Source organism: Strongylocentrotus purpuratus, unplaced genomic scaffold (genome assembly GCF_000002235.5).
Source record: "Strongylocentrotus purpuratus isolate Spur 01 unplaced genomic scaffold, Spur_5.0 spur5_scaffold_2, whole genome shotgun sequence".
In the NCBI taxonomy this organism is placed as follows: domain Eukaryota; kingdom Metazoa; phylum Echinodermata; class Echinoidea; order Camarodonta; family Strongylocentrotidae; genus Strongylocentrotus; species Strongylocentrotus purpuratus.
In genome coordinates this window covers 4,823,871-4,842,591 of record NW_022145605.1, presented here as the reverse complement: position 1 = coordinate 4,842,591, position 18,721 = coordinate 4,823,871, and the positions used below count along the sequence as shown (strand labels likewise).

Sequence of the window (18,721 nt, the reverse complement as noted above, 5' to 3'; positions counted from 1 at the left end):
AATGGGAAAGTTTGTTTGTACTTTGATTGTACCTGTTCAATGCAATCCTAGAATACTGACATTACGGGTCAAGGAGAAAAAAGAATTGACTTTGTTCTAAATTGTATTATGATCGCACATAAAATGGCAAAGTCCTGAAAATCACACACCCTCTTTTGGAGAGCTCGTTGATAACCGGGAAATAACGAGATAGTAAACAATATGAAGGATTGTTTGTACTTTGATTGAACCTGTTCAATGCAATTCTAGAATACTGACAATATGGGTCAGGGACAGGGGCGTAGACAACGGGGGGGGGGGGGGATGAGGGGGATGCATCCCCCCACCTCACAAGGTGGGGGGGATGGCATGTACAATCATCCCCCCCCCCAGGTTTTGGGGAATGATATTTGCTTACTTAACAAGTCATAATGATGATAATAATAGTAATAATAATAATGATAACAATTACAATATTAATAATAATAATAATTTTGATGATGATAATAATAATCCTCATCATTATTGTGTTTATTGTTATTAGCCGCATTCACACGGTGAAAGCCAATTCAGACGGTAAAAAAAGAAAATCTTACAAGTATTTTGTGGTTATCTTGTGGTTTGGAAACCACAAGATAACCACAAGATTAAACTGGCGCGGATCTACGGGGGGGGGGGGGGTTAGGGGGTTTAACCCCCCCCCCCCCTTTGGGCGGCCCAAAAAACAAACAAAAAAAAAGGGGGGAAGAAAAAAAAAGAGGAAAAAAAGAAGAAAAAAGAACGCACGCTGGAGAGAAACCCTTTCAAGTGCAAATATTGTGAGAAGATATTCAACTCATCTGGTAACTTAACCAAACACATGATAACTCTGGATATAACTATGTATTTAACTGTTACTTGATTTAAAAAGACGTTATCATGCACTGCTTTTTATGGTCTCCATTGTGTTAATAGATGCCAGGAAAACATCACTTACGGGGTTCAAATAAACACCCCCCAAAAAATCGGCCCGCCGCTTCGCGGCTCGTGGACGATGCTCCGCATCGTTATTATTTTGGTCAACCCCCCCCCCCTTAGCAAAAAGCTAGATCCGCCCCTGAGTCATCCCCCAGGTGTACGAACCTGTCTACGCCACTGGTCAGGGAAGTAAAAATGGACTTTGTTCTCCTTCTTTTATATTTTGCAGTCATATGAATTACATGTGCAGCTCTGCATCAGAACAGGGAGGTGAGACGTATACATGAGATTGATAAGAACAATTTTAATCTGGAGTGGAAACAAAAGTTATCAATTAAGGTAAGCCATATCAATTTGCTTTGAACTCGGAAACAATGATTGTCGGGATTTTGATGTATTTCATAAGGAATAGGCCCTACCGGTAGGTTGGTTAGATTCAAGACTACAATATCGCAGTGATGAATGGATGGATCGTTACCTTTTAAGCCATTGCTTATGACACTGTAAAATACACTTCGGTTTTGTCGAGACGACAAAACTACTGCATCAATGTAATTATATTTAAGGTTGTGATCTGTATAATGTTAACAAGCTAACCGAAGAAAATACATATAATTAAATGTTTGCATATACTGAATAGAAAAACTAGGGCCGGCTCATGAATGCGTCGTTGATGATTATGATGATTATGTAATGCGCAGCTAGCATGGCTAAGGGTCTGTCAAAGCTTTTACAGGTTGTGTCGAAACAGAGTCTACTTTGTCACTTTAACAAAGTAATTTCCGTGTCTTGAGTGAAGCCTAAGCGAGCTCCACAATGTCTGTGTCTAAATATAGGGTGTATATTCTTTTTATGGCACATGCAAATGAACTCTAAGTTCAGACCATATTATTATGCACTATACGTCACAAACAATCAATTGCAAATCCCGCAAATCAAGCGTAAGTCCTGCGAATAATTGCAAATTTGCAATTGTTCGCAACTCAACTTTCTTGCAACGCCCCATTAGTAAAAGAAAGAGAGAGGCAAAGAGAGAGAGAGAGAGAGAGAGAGAGAGAGAGAGGGCATACAAGCCAGATGTAGTTAATTAAATTGTTAAAACTTTAATCTTAACAAAATCCTAGGAAATAAGGAGACTAATGGGGAGTTGCAACAAATGCAAGCGATTGCAAATATCAGTTGCAAATTTTGCAACTTGCAATCAATGATATCCCAACCCTTCTTGCAACGCCCCATAGAGTTTGTGCATGCAAACTAGAGCCAATTAATAGAAGTTTTCTGATCTTGTATTACACCTATTTTCAGATTTGCCCAGCTGTTCCACCAACCTCAACTAATCTGAGCCTCCTAATTGCTGGCTCATTTAATCTCCAAGATGTCAGACGAAGTTTCCATGACAACCGATGAGGCGCTCATCTTCTTGCGAGATGTTCTTGGTATGGAGACTACGAAAGACCAAATTCACAATAATCGGATAGCTTTCTTGGACGAACTGACAATGGCATGGATCCATCACATTCCCTTCCAGTCCATCAGGGCAATCTCTGTGCCCCACCCCGAACGTCATCTCCCATCTTTCGCCGAGATCAAGAAGGATCTGTTCTCTAAGATTGGCGGTCTCTGCTATGATCACTCTCTGAGTACCTTGGCCGTCCTCCGCGCCCTGGGTTTCGACGTCTCATTGGTGACGTGCGATGTCAGCTTCCAAGACAGCCACGCCCTGGTTCTCGTCCACAACGCTTCCTCTCAAGGCAGCATCCATATGGTGGATGTTGGAACTGGATACCCAACGTTCAAGGCCATACCGTTCGATTTTGAGCTCGTGTCCCCCGAGTACCATCATTCCTATCTCCGCTACCGGTTCATCCGCGAAGGCGACCTCATCATCCGTCAACACCATGCCGATACCGATCCCAGAGCTTCCCTGTGGCCAGACAGAGTCAAGGATGGCTGGTATTCCTTCATCTACATCCATTACGACAAGCCGCAGAAGATCTCCTACTTCGATAGGGTCATGACAACACTCTACACAGAGAAATTATCCACCCCACCGTATCTTACAAGCCCTCGGTGCATGACCTGGCCAAAAGGTCGATTCATCTGCATTAAAGACACGACTTTATTGGTTGAAAAAGAAGAGGGACGGGTTGAAAAATCTTATCTTAAGTCACTAGATGATATCGTTGCTGCGTATAAGAATTACTTCCCGCAATTCCCTGAAGATATTGTGAAAGCGGCTATGAATGACGCATGGGTTGATCTTGACTTCTCAAAGATACTACCAGCTACTGGACATGCCTAGTCCATTTGATTTATACTTAGTTTTGTTACCTTCATTCTCAACTGAAATATTCCTCTTCATGAGAATATTGTGAGCAGATCCTTTTTTTTTCAATCGATCAGTTATTAAATTTGGGGGATTTTTTTTCTTCTTCTCTCTTTGCCTATTAGAAGTGTTTATTCAAATAATAACATAATTTTGCTTACAATTTACCAAAACAATGGAACATCAATAATATACAAATTATTTGTTCAAACACAACTAATTAAATTCGCAGGAAATTTCATATTTTGTACTTGTAATGTTCGTTTATTTTTATTATGTTAGTCATTTCTCTCTTACATAAATATATCGAATTCAAATCTCTATTTTCATACCCATACTTATTACGAAAAATAATCGTTTTATAAATAGACCAAAAAGCAATCGTCATTATCAAATCGATTTGCGAATTCATTTTGAGTAATAAACCGATATCTATCTCTATTTTAAGATTGAAAGCATGTAAAACCAAATCCTTTATATATTCAAAGAAGGTTTCGTTTGCCTTCATTTGGGGGATGTTAATTGTAGGGTTCCATCGATCCTTTGAATAAGTATTATCCTGTTTTTCACGATGGTTCAAGGATTATATTTCTAAATGTCGTCGATTAAAGTCATTATTGCTGCAAACATTTCAAAGTCAATCACCATGTGATGAGACAAAACATTTCCGACTAAAATCATACTACGTGTCCTATCTCCAATGATCACGGGTGAAAGATGTGGTGATAGGACAAGGCACACACAGAGAGAGAGAGAGATAGATAGAGGAAGAGGAAGAGAGAGAGAGAGAGAGAGAGAGAGAAGAGAGAAAGAGAGAGAGAGAGAGAGAGAGAGAGAGAGAGAGAGAGAGAGAGAGGGTGGTTGAAGGCAAAGTGAAAAGTGGATACGACATCCCATTATATTCTTAGTATATTTTTTTTCATTTGGCATATCATTTCATAAGTACTATTAGTGCCCTCCCCATCCGTTCCTCATGGCATAAGTGCCTGCCCCTAAATACACGCTACGCCAATGATCTTCATTACCATAGATTTGTTTTTATATAAAGGGGGGAATCAACAAAAAAAGACGGGCAAACAAAAATGTTTAACAAACGTTGGTAACTACAATTTAAACATTTTACTTTTTTTATTACGGTAGGGAGGGGGTGTTGAGTGGGGAAAAAAAATATTATATTTTTTTATGAAAGGTGACTACTTTCGTGAGCATAAATTATCTGTCTCATCGTGGGTTTTACAAATTCGTACAAATAGATCTTAGATCTGTTGTTAGGGATGATTTACTGACGCGGGAGGGGGCAGGCGGTGGGGCACAGTGCCCCCCAACATTTTTAAGTACCCCCAAAGTACCCATTTTTACATAGGAAAAGAGCCCTTATTACTTTGCAAAAGTGCCCCTTCCCCCTTTCATCTCTGATAACTGCCCCTTTTATTTTGACACTTGCCCCTTTTCCTTCGACAAATTCCTATTTTTCCGTTCCAATAAGTATCCATTTGAATCTCATAAGTGCCCTGTTTAATCTCTAGTTAGTGCCCCTTTTCATGTACGAGAAGTGCCCCTTATAATTTTTGATAAGTGCTCTTTTCATTTCTGAAGAGTGCCCCTTTTCTCTTCTGATAACTGCCCCTTTTATTTTGACACGTGCCCCTTTTCCTTTCTAATAAAAGCTATTTTTCTTTCTTATAAGTGCCCCTTTCATTTTAGCATGTGCCTCTTTTTCTTTTTGATAAGAGCCTCTTCCCCCTTCTCGTAAAAACCCCCTTTCACCTCTGATAGTATCCTTTATCATAAGCGCCCCTTTTTCATTCTCATAAGTGCCCCTTTTCACCTCTGATAATTTTCCTTTTAACAATGACGTGTACCCTTTCCCCTTTCTAATAGGGGACCTATCCTCTTTTCATAAATGCCCCTTTCACCTCTTATAAATGCCTCTATCAGTATCTGGTGGGTTCCTCTTTTCTGTTGACAAACACCCATTTCCCATTCTCATAAGTGCCCTTTTCATCTCTGTAAGTGCCTCCTTTCAGTTGTAAAAAGTGACCCATTTTCATCTGTGATAATTTTCTTTTGTACTTTGACACGTGTTCCTTATGAGATAATTATATGTTACTTATCAAAGGTATTTTCAGTCTTCCGTTATGAGAATGTGCTTATAACCCCATCAGGATTGGGTTTTGTCTCTTTATTAGATGTACTTTTTCGAACTGCGACTTCACAAATTCAAACAAACACACCCAGCTGCAATGAATGATGCTTAAGTAATATCTTGTATAATGTGAAAAGAGAATCAAATATTGAAATCATCCCTGATAATGTAATCACAATGAAGGACATATACTAAAGTTTAAAAGAATGTATATTTTCGCTTTGAGATTTCCCTTTGTAGGTGCCCTTTTTTCTGAAAGTTCACTTCTTTGTTGCTGCCCTTTCACTTTGAAAGTCGCTCCGCCACCCCTGGGCCGGTATTCAATTCAATACTTAGAATAAGTACGAAATTTACTAAGTAAATTACTAAGCTAAGAACTGTATTTATCTCTATACATAGAGAAAGGAAAGTAAACACAAAAAGAGGGAGAAAGGAAAAGCAAGAGACAGAGGATAATGGATAGGGAAGAGGAAAAATAATGAGAAAATAAACTCCTAGAGGTAGAGAGGAGTTAGAAGGAGGATGAAATGAGGAGAGGTAAGGTGGAAGGAGGAGAGGTAAGAGGAAAGGAGGAGAGGTAGGGTGAATGGAGGAGAGATAGGTATGTGGGGGTAGGTTGGATGGGGGGGGGTGGTAGAGGTAAGGTGGATGGAGGAGAGGTAGGGTGGATGGAGGGTTGGTAGAGGTAGGGTGGATGGAGGAGAGATGGGTACGTGGGGGTAGGTTGGATGGAGGGGTGGTAGAGGTAGGGTGGATGGAGGGGTGGTAGAGGTAGGGTGGATGGAGGAGAGAGGTGAAAGAGGGAGGTAGGTTGGATGGAGGGGTGGAAGAGGTAGGGTGGAAGGAGGAGAGGTAGTGTGGGTGGAGGGATGGTAGAGGTAGGGCGGATGGAGGAGAAATGGGTACGTGGGATGTAGGTTGGATGGAGGGGTGGTAGAGGTAGGGTAGAAGGAGGAGAGAGGTAGGGTGGATGGAGGAGAGATGGGAACGTGGGGTAGGTTGGATAGAGGGTTGGTAGAGGCAGGGTGGAAGGAGGAGAGGTAGGGTGGATGGAGGGGTGGTAGAGGTAGGGTAGATGGAGGAGAGATGGGTACGTGGGGGGTAGGTTGGTTGGAGGGGTGGTAGAGGTAGGGTGGAAGGAGGAAAGGTAGGGTGGATGGAGAGGTGGTAGAGGTAGGGTGGATGGAGGAAAGATGGGTACGTGGGGGTAGGTTGGATGGAGGTGTGGTAGAGGTTGGGGTGGAGGGAGGAGAGATGGGTACGTGGGGGTACGTGGGGTAGGTTGGATGGATGGGTGGTAGAGGTAGGGTGGAAGGAGGAAAGGTAGGGTGGATGGAGAGGTGGTAGAGGTAGGGTGGATGGAGGAAAGATGGGTACGTGGGGGTAGGTTGGATGGAGGTGTGGTAGAGGTTGGGGTGGAGGGAGGAGAGATGGGTACGTGGGGGTACGTGGGGTAGGTTGGATGGAAGGGTGGTAGAGGTAGGGTGGAGGGAGGAGAGATGGGTACGTGGGGGTAGGTTGGATAGAGGGGTGGTAGAGGTAGGGTTGAAGGAGGAGAGGTAGGGTGGATGGAGGGTGGTAGAGGTAGGGTGGATTGACGAGAGATGGGTGAGTGGGGTAGGTTGGATAGAGGGGTGGTAGAGGTTCGGGTGGATGGAGGAGAGATGGGTACGTGGGGGGGGGGGTAGGTTGGATGGAGGGGTGGTAGAGGTAGGGTGGATGGAGGAAAGATGGGTACGTGGGGGTAGGTTGGATGGAGGGGTGGTAGAGGTAGGGTGGATGGATGAGAGGTAGAGTGGAGGGGAGGTAGAGGTTGGGGTTGATGGAGGTGGTAGAGGTAGGGTGGATGGAGGAAAGATGGATTCATGGGAGGTAGGATGGGTGGTGGAGGAGAGGTAGTGTAGATGGAGGAGAGATGGGTACGTGGGGGGGGGGGTAGGTTGGATGGAGGGGTGGTAGAGGTAAGGTGGATGGAGGAGAGGTAGGATGGATGGAGGAGAGGTAGGATGGATGGAGGGTGGTGGTAGAGGTAGGGTGGAGGGAGGAGAGATGGGTACGTGGGGGGTAGGTTGGATAGAGGGTTGGTAGAGGCAGGGTGGAAGAAGGAGAGGTAGGGTGGATGGAGGAGAGATGGGTACGTGGGGGGTAGGTTGGATAGAGGGTTGGTAGAGGCAGGGTGGAAGAAGGAGAGGTAGGGTGGATGGAGGAGAGATGGGTACGTGGGGGTAGGTTGGATGGAGGGGTGGTAGAGGTAGGGTGGATGGATGAGAGGTAGAGTGGAGGGGAGGTAGAGGTTGGGTGGATGGAGGAAAGATGGATTCATGGGAGGTAGGGTGGGTGGAGGAGAGGTAGTGTAGATGGAGGAGAGATGGGTACGTGGGGGGGGGGGGTAGGTGGATGGAGGGGTGGTAGAGGTAAGGTGGATGGAGGAGAGGTAGGATGGATGGAGGAGAGGTAGGATGGATGGAGGGGTGGTAGAGATAGGGTGGATGGAGGGGTGGTAGAGGTAGGGAAGATGGAGGAGAGATGGGTACGTGGGTAGGTTGGATGAAGGGGGGGGGGCGGGTGGTAGAGGTAGGGTAGATGGAGAGATGGGTACGTGGGGTAGGTTGGATAGAGGGTTGGTAGAGGCAGGGTGGAAGAAGGAGAGGTAGGGTGGATGGAGGGGTGGTAGAGGTAGGGTGGATGGAGGAAAGATGGGTTCATGGGAGGTAGGGTGGGTGGAGGAGAGGTAAGGTGGATGGAGGAGATGTAAGGTGTAAGGAGGAGAGGTAAGGTAGAAGAAGGAGAGGTAGGGTAGATAGAGGAGAGATGGGTACGTGGGGGGGTAGGTTGGATGGAGGGGTGGTAGAGGTCGGGTGGATGGAGGGGTCGTAGAAGTAGGAAGGATGGAGGAGAGATGGGTACGTAGGAGGTAGGGTGGATGGATGAGAGGTAGATTGGAGGAGATGGGTACGTGGGGGGGTAGGTTGGATGGAGGGGTGGTAGAGGTAGGGTGGATGGAGGGTTGGTAGAGGTAGGGTGGATGGAGGAGAGATGGGTACGTGGGAGGTAGGTTGGATGGAGGGGAGGTAGAGGTTGGGGTGGATGGAGGGATAATAGAGGTAGGTGGATGGAGGGGTTGATGGAGGAGAGGTAGGGTGGAGGGGAGGTACAGGTAATGTGGAAGGAGGAGAGGTAGGGTGGATGGAGGAGAGGTAGAGTGGAGGGAGGAGAGTTAGGGTGGAGGGGACGTAGATGCAAGGTGGAGAGTTAGGGTGGATAGAGGGGAGGTAGAGGTAAGGTGGATGGAGGGGATGAAGAGATATGGTGGATGGAGGAGAGGTAGGGTGGATGGAGGAGGGGTAGGGCGGATGGAGGATAGGGTGGATTGAGGGTTGGTAGGAGTAGGATGAATGGAGAAGGGGTAGGGTGGATGGAGGGGACGTAGAAGAAGGTAGCAGATGAAAGATTTTCACCGTATACACAAACACACACATGCTCTCATTATAAATTTAAAACGTTTGAGAAGCTTATTTCATTGGAAATAAAAACAGAGACAGTAGTAAACATTTTAAAATTTCAATTTATCTTTGAGCATTAAATTTTGTATTACATCACAAAGAGTAATAATGACAAATCATTTTCTTATTTTTGAATTACATTGACATTCTTTCTCACAAAATTGGTAATTCGATCATAGAGTTATACATATCGTTACATTATTGCAATATGTCATGGGAAAATATCAAAATATTACACTATTGACGCATATATTACATTTGCATTTTCGAGAGTTTTAATGGCATTGACATTGTTTACAAACAAATAGTCTCAGTAAATAGTGTAGAATTCATCACTTAATTCACAGTTATGAGTATTGTATTGAGACACAAATAATGATATTACACAGGGGCGTCAATCCGAAGGTTAGCAACTAATTTCAGAAGTGTCTGTATACAGAACATAATAATGCAATGTTTGCCCGAACGATGGATTGACGCCCCTACCCACATCGATGTGATTTGAGATGTCATGAAGACATTTGATAATGTCTCCTCTCGCCATCATACCTGTCATGTGGGTCGTACAAAGCACATAACGTACAGTTACCATGGTTACAGGTGGCAAGTAGATTTACCTTGATAGATAACTACACTATCATGCAATAGTACAGATGTTGGATGACTGTTGGACAGAATGACCATCATTAAGCCCAATCAAATAAACATCATCCTAGTACCAATTGGAAATAATCCTTAAGATTGTGGAACTCAAAATCGAATTCTTGTACCATCAACCGACTTTGATGAGGATTTATCTATTGATTGAATTAGAAGGGGGTATATGATGGGGAAGGTGATGATACTCCTCATGTGAGTATTTGCCCCTCCCACATGAGTCGAAGGTGGCATATTTGGGAATAGGTACTTTGTTGCCCCTCCCCCATAGTGTAATAATTGGAGGAGCCCATATTGTAGGAGCACTGCTTATATATGCCACTAGCTAGGCTCCTCCCTGTCACTGTATATATGCATGGGTATGCAGGGGAGGGACCCATTCGAAGATGATGTTCTGCGTTTCCCCTCCCCTTCTAGCTTTCAACAGATAATGAGAGGAGCAATTGATTGAAGCTCTTCCCTATCTGTATGTATGCATGGGTATGCAGGGGAGGGACCCATTTGAAGATGATGTTCTGCGTTTCCCCTCCCCTTCTAGCTTTCAACAGATAATGAGAGGAGCAATTGATTGAAGCTCCTCCCTATCTGTTGTGTTTAAGAATGGTTATACAGGGGAGGGGTAAATTCTGACACATTTTGCCTTTTTTATCATCCATTGACTCAGGATGGGGGTATTCCCTATCACTGTCCTCTAATTCCTTTTGTTTAGCTCAACTAGAAGGGGCTCCGTTCTCCCATCCTCACCCCCTTCAATTAAATTTTGTTTTAAAATGTTGTTATGACCAAACGCCCCAGCCCTCTAAGGGCAAAGGCACTATAATTCCAAAAGAGAATCCCAGTATACCTTGCTTGCCACCTGTAGTAAACAATTTTAAAAAAAAAAGATTGAAAAAAGGTGCAGGTATTTCAATGCTAAACCATCCACTGTATGCAAACAATAAGGATATTTCTATCCTAAAACCACCAAAACCCAGTTGGGGAAAAGGTGCAGAAGAACAGGCTACAAACTTTGCCTGGCTGCACCAAGCTGGTATGTGCTACAAGATTAATGTATCTTCATTCATCGTTATGTAAAAAACATCAGTTTCGTTGTCGTAAAGTGAGAGAGGGGGACTGACTTGATAAAAACATATAAACCAATTTGAGGAAACACTATACATTTCTCCTATTCCCCTCTCCCACATATTCTGCTAACATCTTTAAATCACATCTTGAACATAAAATATGTTGTAATAGTAGAATATTCATTACCAATACGACAAACATTGTTGTATGGTAAGAAACTGTCTACCAAAAAAACCTATACTCTCTCCTATAAATATACAGTGGATGGCACTATACCAGTCATACATTCTTTTAACCATGGAGACCAACAACTATTATTCATGAAAGCTTTTAGCCATTATATAACCACGTTCCTCATACATCATATTTCTGTAAAGTGTTTACAAGCATCGCAGATGTGTAGACACTATGGTATTATACCATCTGATGATCACCATTATAGTGCAAAAATCTGTTTTGAGATGAACAAAACAAGGAGCACTACAAAATTGCCAGTTATATGGACAGGCACCTTGCCTGTTATATCTCCCGGTATAAACCGCAAGATGAAGCAGATGAGACTGCTTAGTGGGAACGTGAAATTGTATGGCATGGTTAAAAGAACGAATGCAATTTGCGATATAGCTACGCTTGTGACAGTTCCTAACTCACCAGTGGTACACACGTATGCATCCATGAATATGGTACATACACCAAGCCAAGCTAACAAGCAGGCTTAGGCCAGGCTTCAAGAGCCTCCATCCTCATCGAAATGAGGGCTCCTGGATCTGTTAACAGGAGAATGTGGGGACCTATAATCACATTATATTACAGCATGGTTTTTACTAACAATTATAGAATGATATGGGATAGAAGAGTTCCCAACATACTACATTAGAAGTGTCGTTAATACAATATCAGGTATGGCAATCATCCCTTTAAAGATATAAATACATGTATATATAAACAGGAAACTTTTGTTGCCTTTTAATCATTTCATATTCACAATTAACAATGACAAAGCTCTTTCACAACAAGGGATTCAGCTTTTTAAATATCAATCTACATTATGGTAACAAGTATAGCATAATAACTAGTATGACAACCAGTGGAGAACAGAAAGTAACAACTTAAAGATGATAACAACTTTAATAGTGCTGCAACTTGGTTCATAATATTAATTATAAACCGTATCAGATATCTGAGCAGTTTTTGTACAAGAGCAAATACTGGAATATATGATATACAAATTGATGATACAAAATGTATTATTTCTATATTTACGAGTTGTAACAGATATACTAAATTTCCCACTTGCAAGGTACAATAAAGCTTTTCATGCCAGGAATATATTGTGTTGCAGGTTTTACTTCTAGTTCTCTCACAATACTAGGAATTAAAGCATGGCTCAATGATGCACAATTTTATAATTTTTTGTAATGGTTTTATTACCCAACTTAATTAACACTTCCACGTCTGGAAATGAAAAATAAGTTGCTGATGCAAAAGAGTTTACTCACCCACGTCTGGGTTCATACACCTTATTGCATATTCAGGATTAAATTACCTGCTGAAACAAAGAAAGTTTTTGAAATGTTTTTTGTTTGCAATTCAACAAACAGTTCTTCCATGTATAATTCCATATTGTTGTGCTGAGACTCATAAGCAACAAGTGACTAAGAATAAATTCTATCTTCGTTCCCGAGATGGAATTTCTCAGATTAGTGATTTTTCATTTTCCTCAAATTCCTCTATCTGGAATTCTCTGCTTAAACATTGCAAGTAGGATGCTTAATAATAATTTAAAAAATCAACTGATTAAGCTTTAGATGCAAGACAAAGAAGACATTTCGTACAATAAGAAAATTCGTACATTCATAAAGAACATTTTACATTTCAATGTACTTTGCATAGCCTTAGCAAAAAAACTTAACAAATGCATACATATGAATATCAATTTCTAGAATTTTGCATTACTGCTACAATAGTAAGAAAAAATTGTTCAGTTATATAATGGCACTGATACTAGTTACCTACATTTACAAATATTACACTATAGAATGAAGAATACATGGAAAATATAAGCCATAATTATCGAGGTGATCATGAAATAAACATCACATATTAAAAACAATCTCATCAATCTGATTTAATAATTTCATGCCTTGTTTACACTTTTTTGATTATTTCAAAACGGTTTATTAAACAATAAATGTCACAGCCATGTGACCGAATAGACCAGTTCATGGTTAATACAATAAGTCTGAAATGACCCCGAATATCCATAGATCTTCAAAACATGAAGAGGTCCCACTTTGTACATGTTGAAATATTCAATCCTACAGCGATGGAGGTGCTACATATTTGTTTCGCCTTTTCAAAGAATACTTTCACCTGTGTATCATGGAGTGCACTGCTTGTGCATGAATGAATAATGACTACATAACTTTCATGAGCAACTATCCAGTATTTCGTCTCGTGTATTTCACAATTTGTTCTGCAATGACCTTTATCTGCTCATGCTCAGACTGCAACTGTGAACTGGCTCAATGCACAATTATGTCAGAGCTAGAGATTATTTTACGATATGGTGATTGTGGCAGGAACTGTTCCCTTTTTTCATTAATAATGCAACGTGTACTGTGAACAAAATGGTACTCTTTTCAATAGGAATATGCAGGTTGCTCTAGCATAAATCTGTATTTGATTACTGATTTTTAAAGTATTTTCTTCTTTATTTGTTTTGTCTGTTCATCATTAACTACTTGAATCGCTTTAGGCAATAATGTACTGGTAAGATACATTTGTATGTATGTATGGAACTGAAAAGGCTATGCTTTAAACAAATTCCAGATATATTGGATTGAGTATCGACGAGCAATATACACGTCCCAAATATAAAGAAAATATGTAGTAACTAAATAAAAAAAAAATAGAAAAATTCGAGACATTTGAGTTATAATTACAAAGAAATAAAAGGAAAATAGAGAGGGTTGGTGCTGTGAATATAATATAAAATATTCAACAGGAAATCGATGTTAATGAGTCAAAAATAGTCCATGCATTGGGGTACTAGCAATCTTGCCATAATTGTGATGGAATCTACATGTATAGGACATTTTTAAACTATAATATCTAGATTTAAAAGTCCTAGATTACAAAGAGTAAGAGGAAAACAGGGGGAGGGGGCTATTACTTAATCTGAAACCTAAATAACAGTTTAAAGTATATAATAGAGAGATGGCCGTTCCTTTCAATATGTTGTACAGTGTTCGAAAACAGTAGGTAAATGAGCCCAAAATTGTACAAATCAAAGACAATGAGAAAAGAGCTTGCTGTTAATCTGCTGGATTGTACTATTAAGGTAAAGACCAGTAATGGTCATGCGATTGCATTGTGAAAGAAACGTTGTGGAATCGATCAGAAAAGGTTGATCATCTAGCATCTAGCATCTGCAAGGTTCTGGAATCATCAAAATGATAAGAAATTTGGCCCATTCTTCGTAAAGTTACAAGCACTATACACAGAAAGATGTATATGGGACTACCCTATCTCTCTCACACGACCATGAGAGAAATAAATTTACCAAATATATGAATCAGTAGGCGGTTTCCCGGCAAATTTTTTTATCATCATGTATTAGTCAAAACATATTCTTTCACATGATTGGTAATGAGAGCTTCCATTTCATTTTTTGAAATTGGGGCGTTACCAATACTGGTCTTTACCTTTAAAGAAATATTCAAACGATTAAATCGAAATTCAAATCATTAAAACTAATGTATACAATTTTTTTTGTCTTATGTCTACTTATCAATGTCTTAAATGGATAAGAGGAATAATTTTAAATAAACCGGACATGGAACATCCACAAAAGTAAATCAATTTTACAAGTAAGAACTACACAAGTTAATAGTGGGAGACAATGGGAATACACTACTTCCTGTAATGAATCTAATAAACAATATTTTAAACAGGTATTCATCCAACAAATAATAGAGTGCCAAACTGGAAACAAGGATAATTTGTCTTTCTAATTTACAGTATTCAAAGAAGCAAATCAGAAATTTGAGAAATGATCATTAACATAAAGAGAGAAAGAGGGAGAAAAAGAGAGAAGATAGGGGGGGTAACTAACCACTGTATTGGAGTATTCAAACAAGCAAATCAATGTTATAATTATGAAATATAAGAGAAGGGGGAAGCCATGTGTCTTGTTATTCGAATCTGATATATAAAGCAGAAGAAGAAGGAGGGAGATAGTTCTTGCTTTGAACATCCCGAGCCCCTAGATAGTATATAACGTAGAATAACATCGATTTGTTGTTGTACGAATGTAATTTTTGGTATAGGGCTTTTTAGGACCTTCTGAACAATGTTAGGGTTGGAGCCCCCTTCAAAACATTTATATATGTTTTGACTTCCAAGACTCATTCATTTTTTTCATCTGATTTTTTCCAAAATATTCTGAAGGGCTCCTAGGCTATGATTAGTTGAAAGTAACGCTTAGCCACCTGACATGAGCGTTTTCTGTTGTGAAGACTAATTACTGCAATTCACAACATTATACCCCCAGAGAGTGCAAAGTATTAAGATAAAACATCAACGCGGGGATCCGGAAAACGCCCCGAGCCCCTTCACACTTATGCGATTGTTTTGCCGGGGCTCCTTGCTTATGTCGGTCAGAAGGTCCTAAGAGAGCCTGTACCAAAACAGGCTGTCATATAACCACAAACCAATCTGATCTTACACAATATCTAACACGGGCTCTGGTACGACGCCCCCGCCCCCAAATCACACCTATGTAAATGTTGGGGCTCAAACCCTAACATCGTGTAGTAGGTCCAAAAAAGGCCCGTACCAGAAATTGTATTCGTACAAGAAAAAATATCCATGTTATTTTACCTTCAATATTATTTGGGGATCCGGGACGACGCCCCGACGCCCACACCCTCATATGATTTTATTGCCAGGGGTTATACCCTACTATCTTTCAATAGGTCCTAAGGAAGCCCTGTACAAAAACAGGCTGTTGTTTTACCACAAACCAATGTGACCATACACGATATACAATATTTAATTGATACATTTGACGCTAAGACACCTGACTAATAGAAATCTTGTTCAGATTATGTGATACAACTATGTCATTGCAATGTTCATGCATTCCAAAGGTGACGTACATTTGAAATTGCCTCAGGTTCTTTTTTTCCATTATAGTTCCGATTGTGTTGGAAGTGGAAATATTGCATCACTTTTATATTATGAAGCCTTCAATGAGCAAATGTATATCATAAAATAAAAAGACTACGGCCAATGCGACTGATGGAGCAAGAGACAGACAGCCTATGGAACCAAAGGGGAGGTGAGACTGCAACCCTACTCTCACCCCTACTATAAATGCAACAATAACATAAATAGCCCGTTTGCATGTACTTTTCGGTTCCCAGCCTTTTGAAAAAGCACTGCAGTTCCTGCCATGGGCTTTTAATCCATGTCCTGAGCTACACAAAATAATTGTTTAGAAGGGAATCTGATGTTCACTTTTAAAATAAGCTCATCAGTATATACATAGCAGCATTTTAAAATAAAAATAGGAAGGGAATTAAATTCTTATGAATCTGATACAGACCTAACATAAAGCTAGGTAAATAGGAACAAATACGGGATATTCTAATAGAAAATTTACAGGAATAATAAAGACCCCATCAATTCAAATAAAATAATATTGAATACAAGAAATACAAAGATGTGCATTATTCCTGATTAAATATTAATAGTGATGCCACAGTTATGATACATTATTCAGACAAAAAATAAATCTAAATGAAGTCATAATTTAAAAATAAAATTAGAGCGAGTAAGAGTGAATAATTCTTGTTTTCAATCTGATATACAGTATTCAAACGAGAAAATAATTAAGAGTAAAACTTACAACTATGACGATAAAGAGATAATGATTTCTTGTGAAACTGACAAAATACTATAGCTGAACATGCTAAAACACTCACTTTTAGTAAATGAAAACAAATTCTGAAATCAATTTTTTGAGAAGAACGAAGATCCCAACACTTATGCAGACCCTTTTCAGTTTTGTTAAGATGAAGATGGGGTATGGAACGGGTCTCTAACATTCCTGGGTGAAAGTCAAGTGAAAATCTTTCAAATTTGGTTCTCATTCACACAGATTTCTATTGGCTTCATTTTACAGCACTGTATTAAATTATATATCAAACATAACATAATAAAAATTGATTTGAATCTGGCATTAATAATAATAATAATAATAATAATAATAATAATAATAGTAATGACAATATGGGTTTTTGTATAGCGCTCATGTCAGTCAGACCCTAGAAGTAATTTGTATAAACTTACAAACAAGAATCAAAAGGGAAATCATAATTCATTTACAGGTCACCATTTCAAGGCCAGTAATGACTAACACCATGGAAATCCAAAAACAGTTACAATTTAACGAAAAGAAAACTAGCAACTGACAAGGCGTGCCGTTAGCCTACAATTTAAGGGAAAGTGCCCAGTAGGCTCATAATTCACAGGTCACCATCTCCCAGCTAGTAATTACCTAACCTAGCACCATGAATTCCTCCCCCCCCCCCCAAAAAAAAGTATTTTCTTAAAATGAAAGAAAACTAGCGCATGGACTAGTTATTTTAGAAGAGTACGAATTTAGAAAATAGTAACAAACAAAAAGAATAAAACGCCGATAATACAAAAAAAAAAAAAAAAAAACATGACTGGGCGTGCCGTTCGCCCACAATTTAAGGGCAGTGCCCAGTAGGCTCATAATTCACAGGTCACCATCTCCAGCCAATGAAGACCTAACAGAGCACCATGATTACCCCCCCCCCCCAAAAAAAAAAAAAAAAAAAAAAAGTAATATCTTAAAATGAAAGAAAACTAGCACATGGACCAGTGGATCTGAGATTATATTATTAAAAAAAAAACAATGATTTAGAAGAGTACGAATTTACAAATACTAAAAAAAAAAAAAAAAAAAAAAAAATGAAGGACGTAAATATCCTAAAAAAGAATGAAACGCCGATAGTACCAAAAAAAAAAAACCACAACATGACTGCCCAGTAGGCTCATCATTCACAGGTCACCATCTCCCAGCCAGTGAAAACCTAACCTAGCACCATGATTACCCCCCCCCCCAAAAAAAAAAAAAAAAAAAAACAAAAAACATGTATTATCTTTAAAATGAAAGGACCAGTGGATCTGAGATTATATTATTAAAAAAAAAACAATGATTAAGAAGAGTACGAATTTACAAATAGAAAAAAAAATGAAAGGCGTTAATATTCTAAAAAAGAATGAAACGCCGATAAAACAAACAACAACATCATGACTGCCCAGTAGGCTCATCATTCACAGGTCACCATCTCCCAGCCAATATATATCTTACATTGAAAGAAAACTAGCACATGGACCAGTGGATCTGAGATTATATTATCAAAAAAAAAAAAATGATTTAGAAGAGAACGAATTTACAAAAGTAAAAAAAATGAAAGGCGTAAATATTCTAAAAGAGAATGAAACGCCGATAATACCAAACAACAACAACAACATAACTGCCCAGTAGGATCATAATTCACAGGTCAACATCTCCCAGCAAGGTATAACCTAACCTAGCACCATAAATTCCTCACCCCCCCCCCCCCCAAAAAAAAAAAAGTAATATCTTAAAATGAAGAAAACTAGCACATGGACCAGTGGATCTGGGATTATATTGCAAAAAAAAACAATGATTTAGAAGAGACGAATTTACAAATAGTAAAAAAAAGAAGAAAAAAAGGCGTAAATATTCTTTAAAAATATTAAACGCCGATAATACCAAACAACAACATAACTGCCCAGTAGGATCATAATTCACAGGTCAACATCTCCCAGCTAGGTATAACCTAACCTAGCACCATAAATTCCTCCCCCCCCCCCCCAAAAAAAAAAAAAAAAAAAAAACATGTATTATCTTTAAAATGAAAGGACCAGTGGATCTGAGATTGTATTATTAAAAAAAAAACAATGATTAAGAAGAGTACGAATTTACAAATAGAAAAAAAAATGAAAGGCGTTAATATTCTAAAA

The 18,721-nt window shown here is 39.6% G+C and overlaps 1 protein-coding gene across 1 annotated transcript; it reads left to right on the top strand.

Annotated features, from left to right (window-relative positions):
* Positions 1 to 1,147: 1,147 nt before the first annotated feature.
* On the top strand, positions 1,148 to 3,356 carry LOC100893633. The gene is made up of 2 exons (XM_003728110.3): positions 1,148 to 1,275; positions 2,242 to 3,356. The coding sequence occupies exon 2, from the start codon at positions 2,312 to 2,314 to the stop codon at positions 3,236 to 3,238; it is 927 nt and encodes a 308-aa protein (XP_003728158.1). The 5' UTR covers positions 1,148 to 1,275; positions 2,242 to 2,311; the 3' UTR covers positions 3,239 to 3,356.
* The last annotated feature ends 15,365 nt before the right edge of the window (positions 3,357 to 18,721 follow it).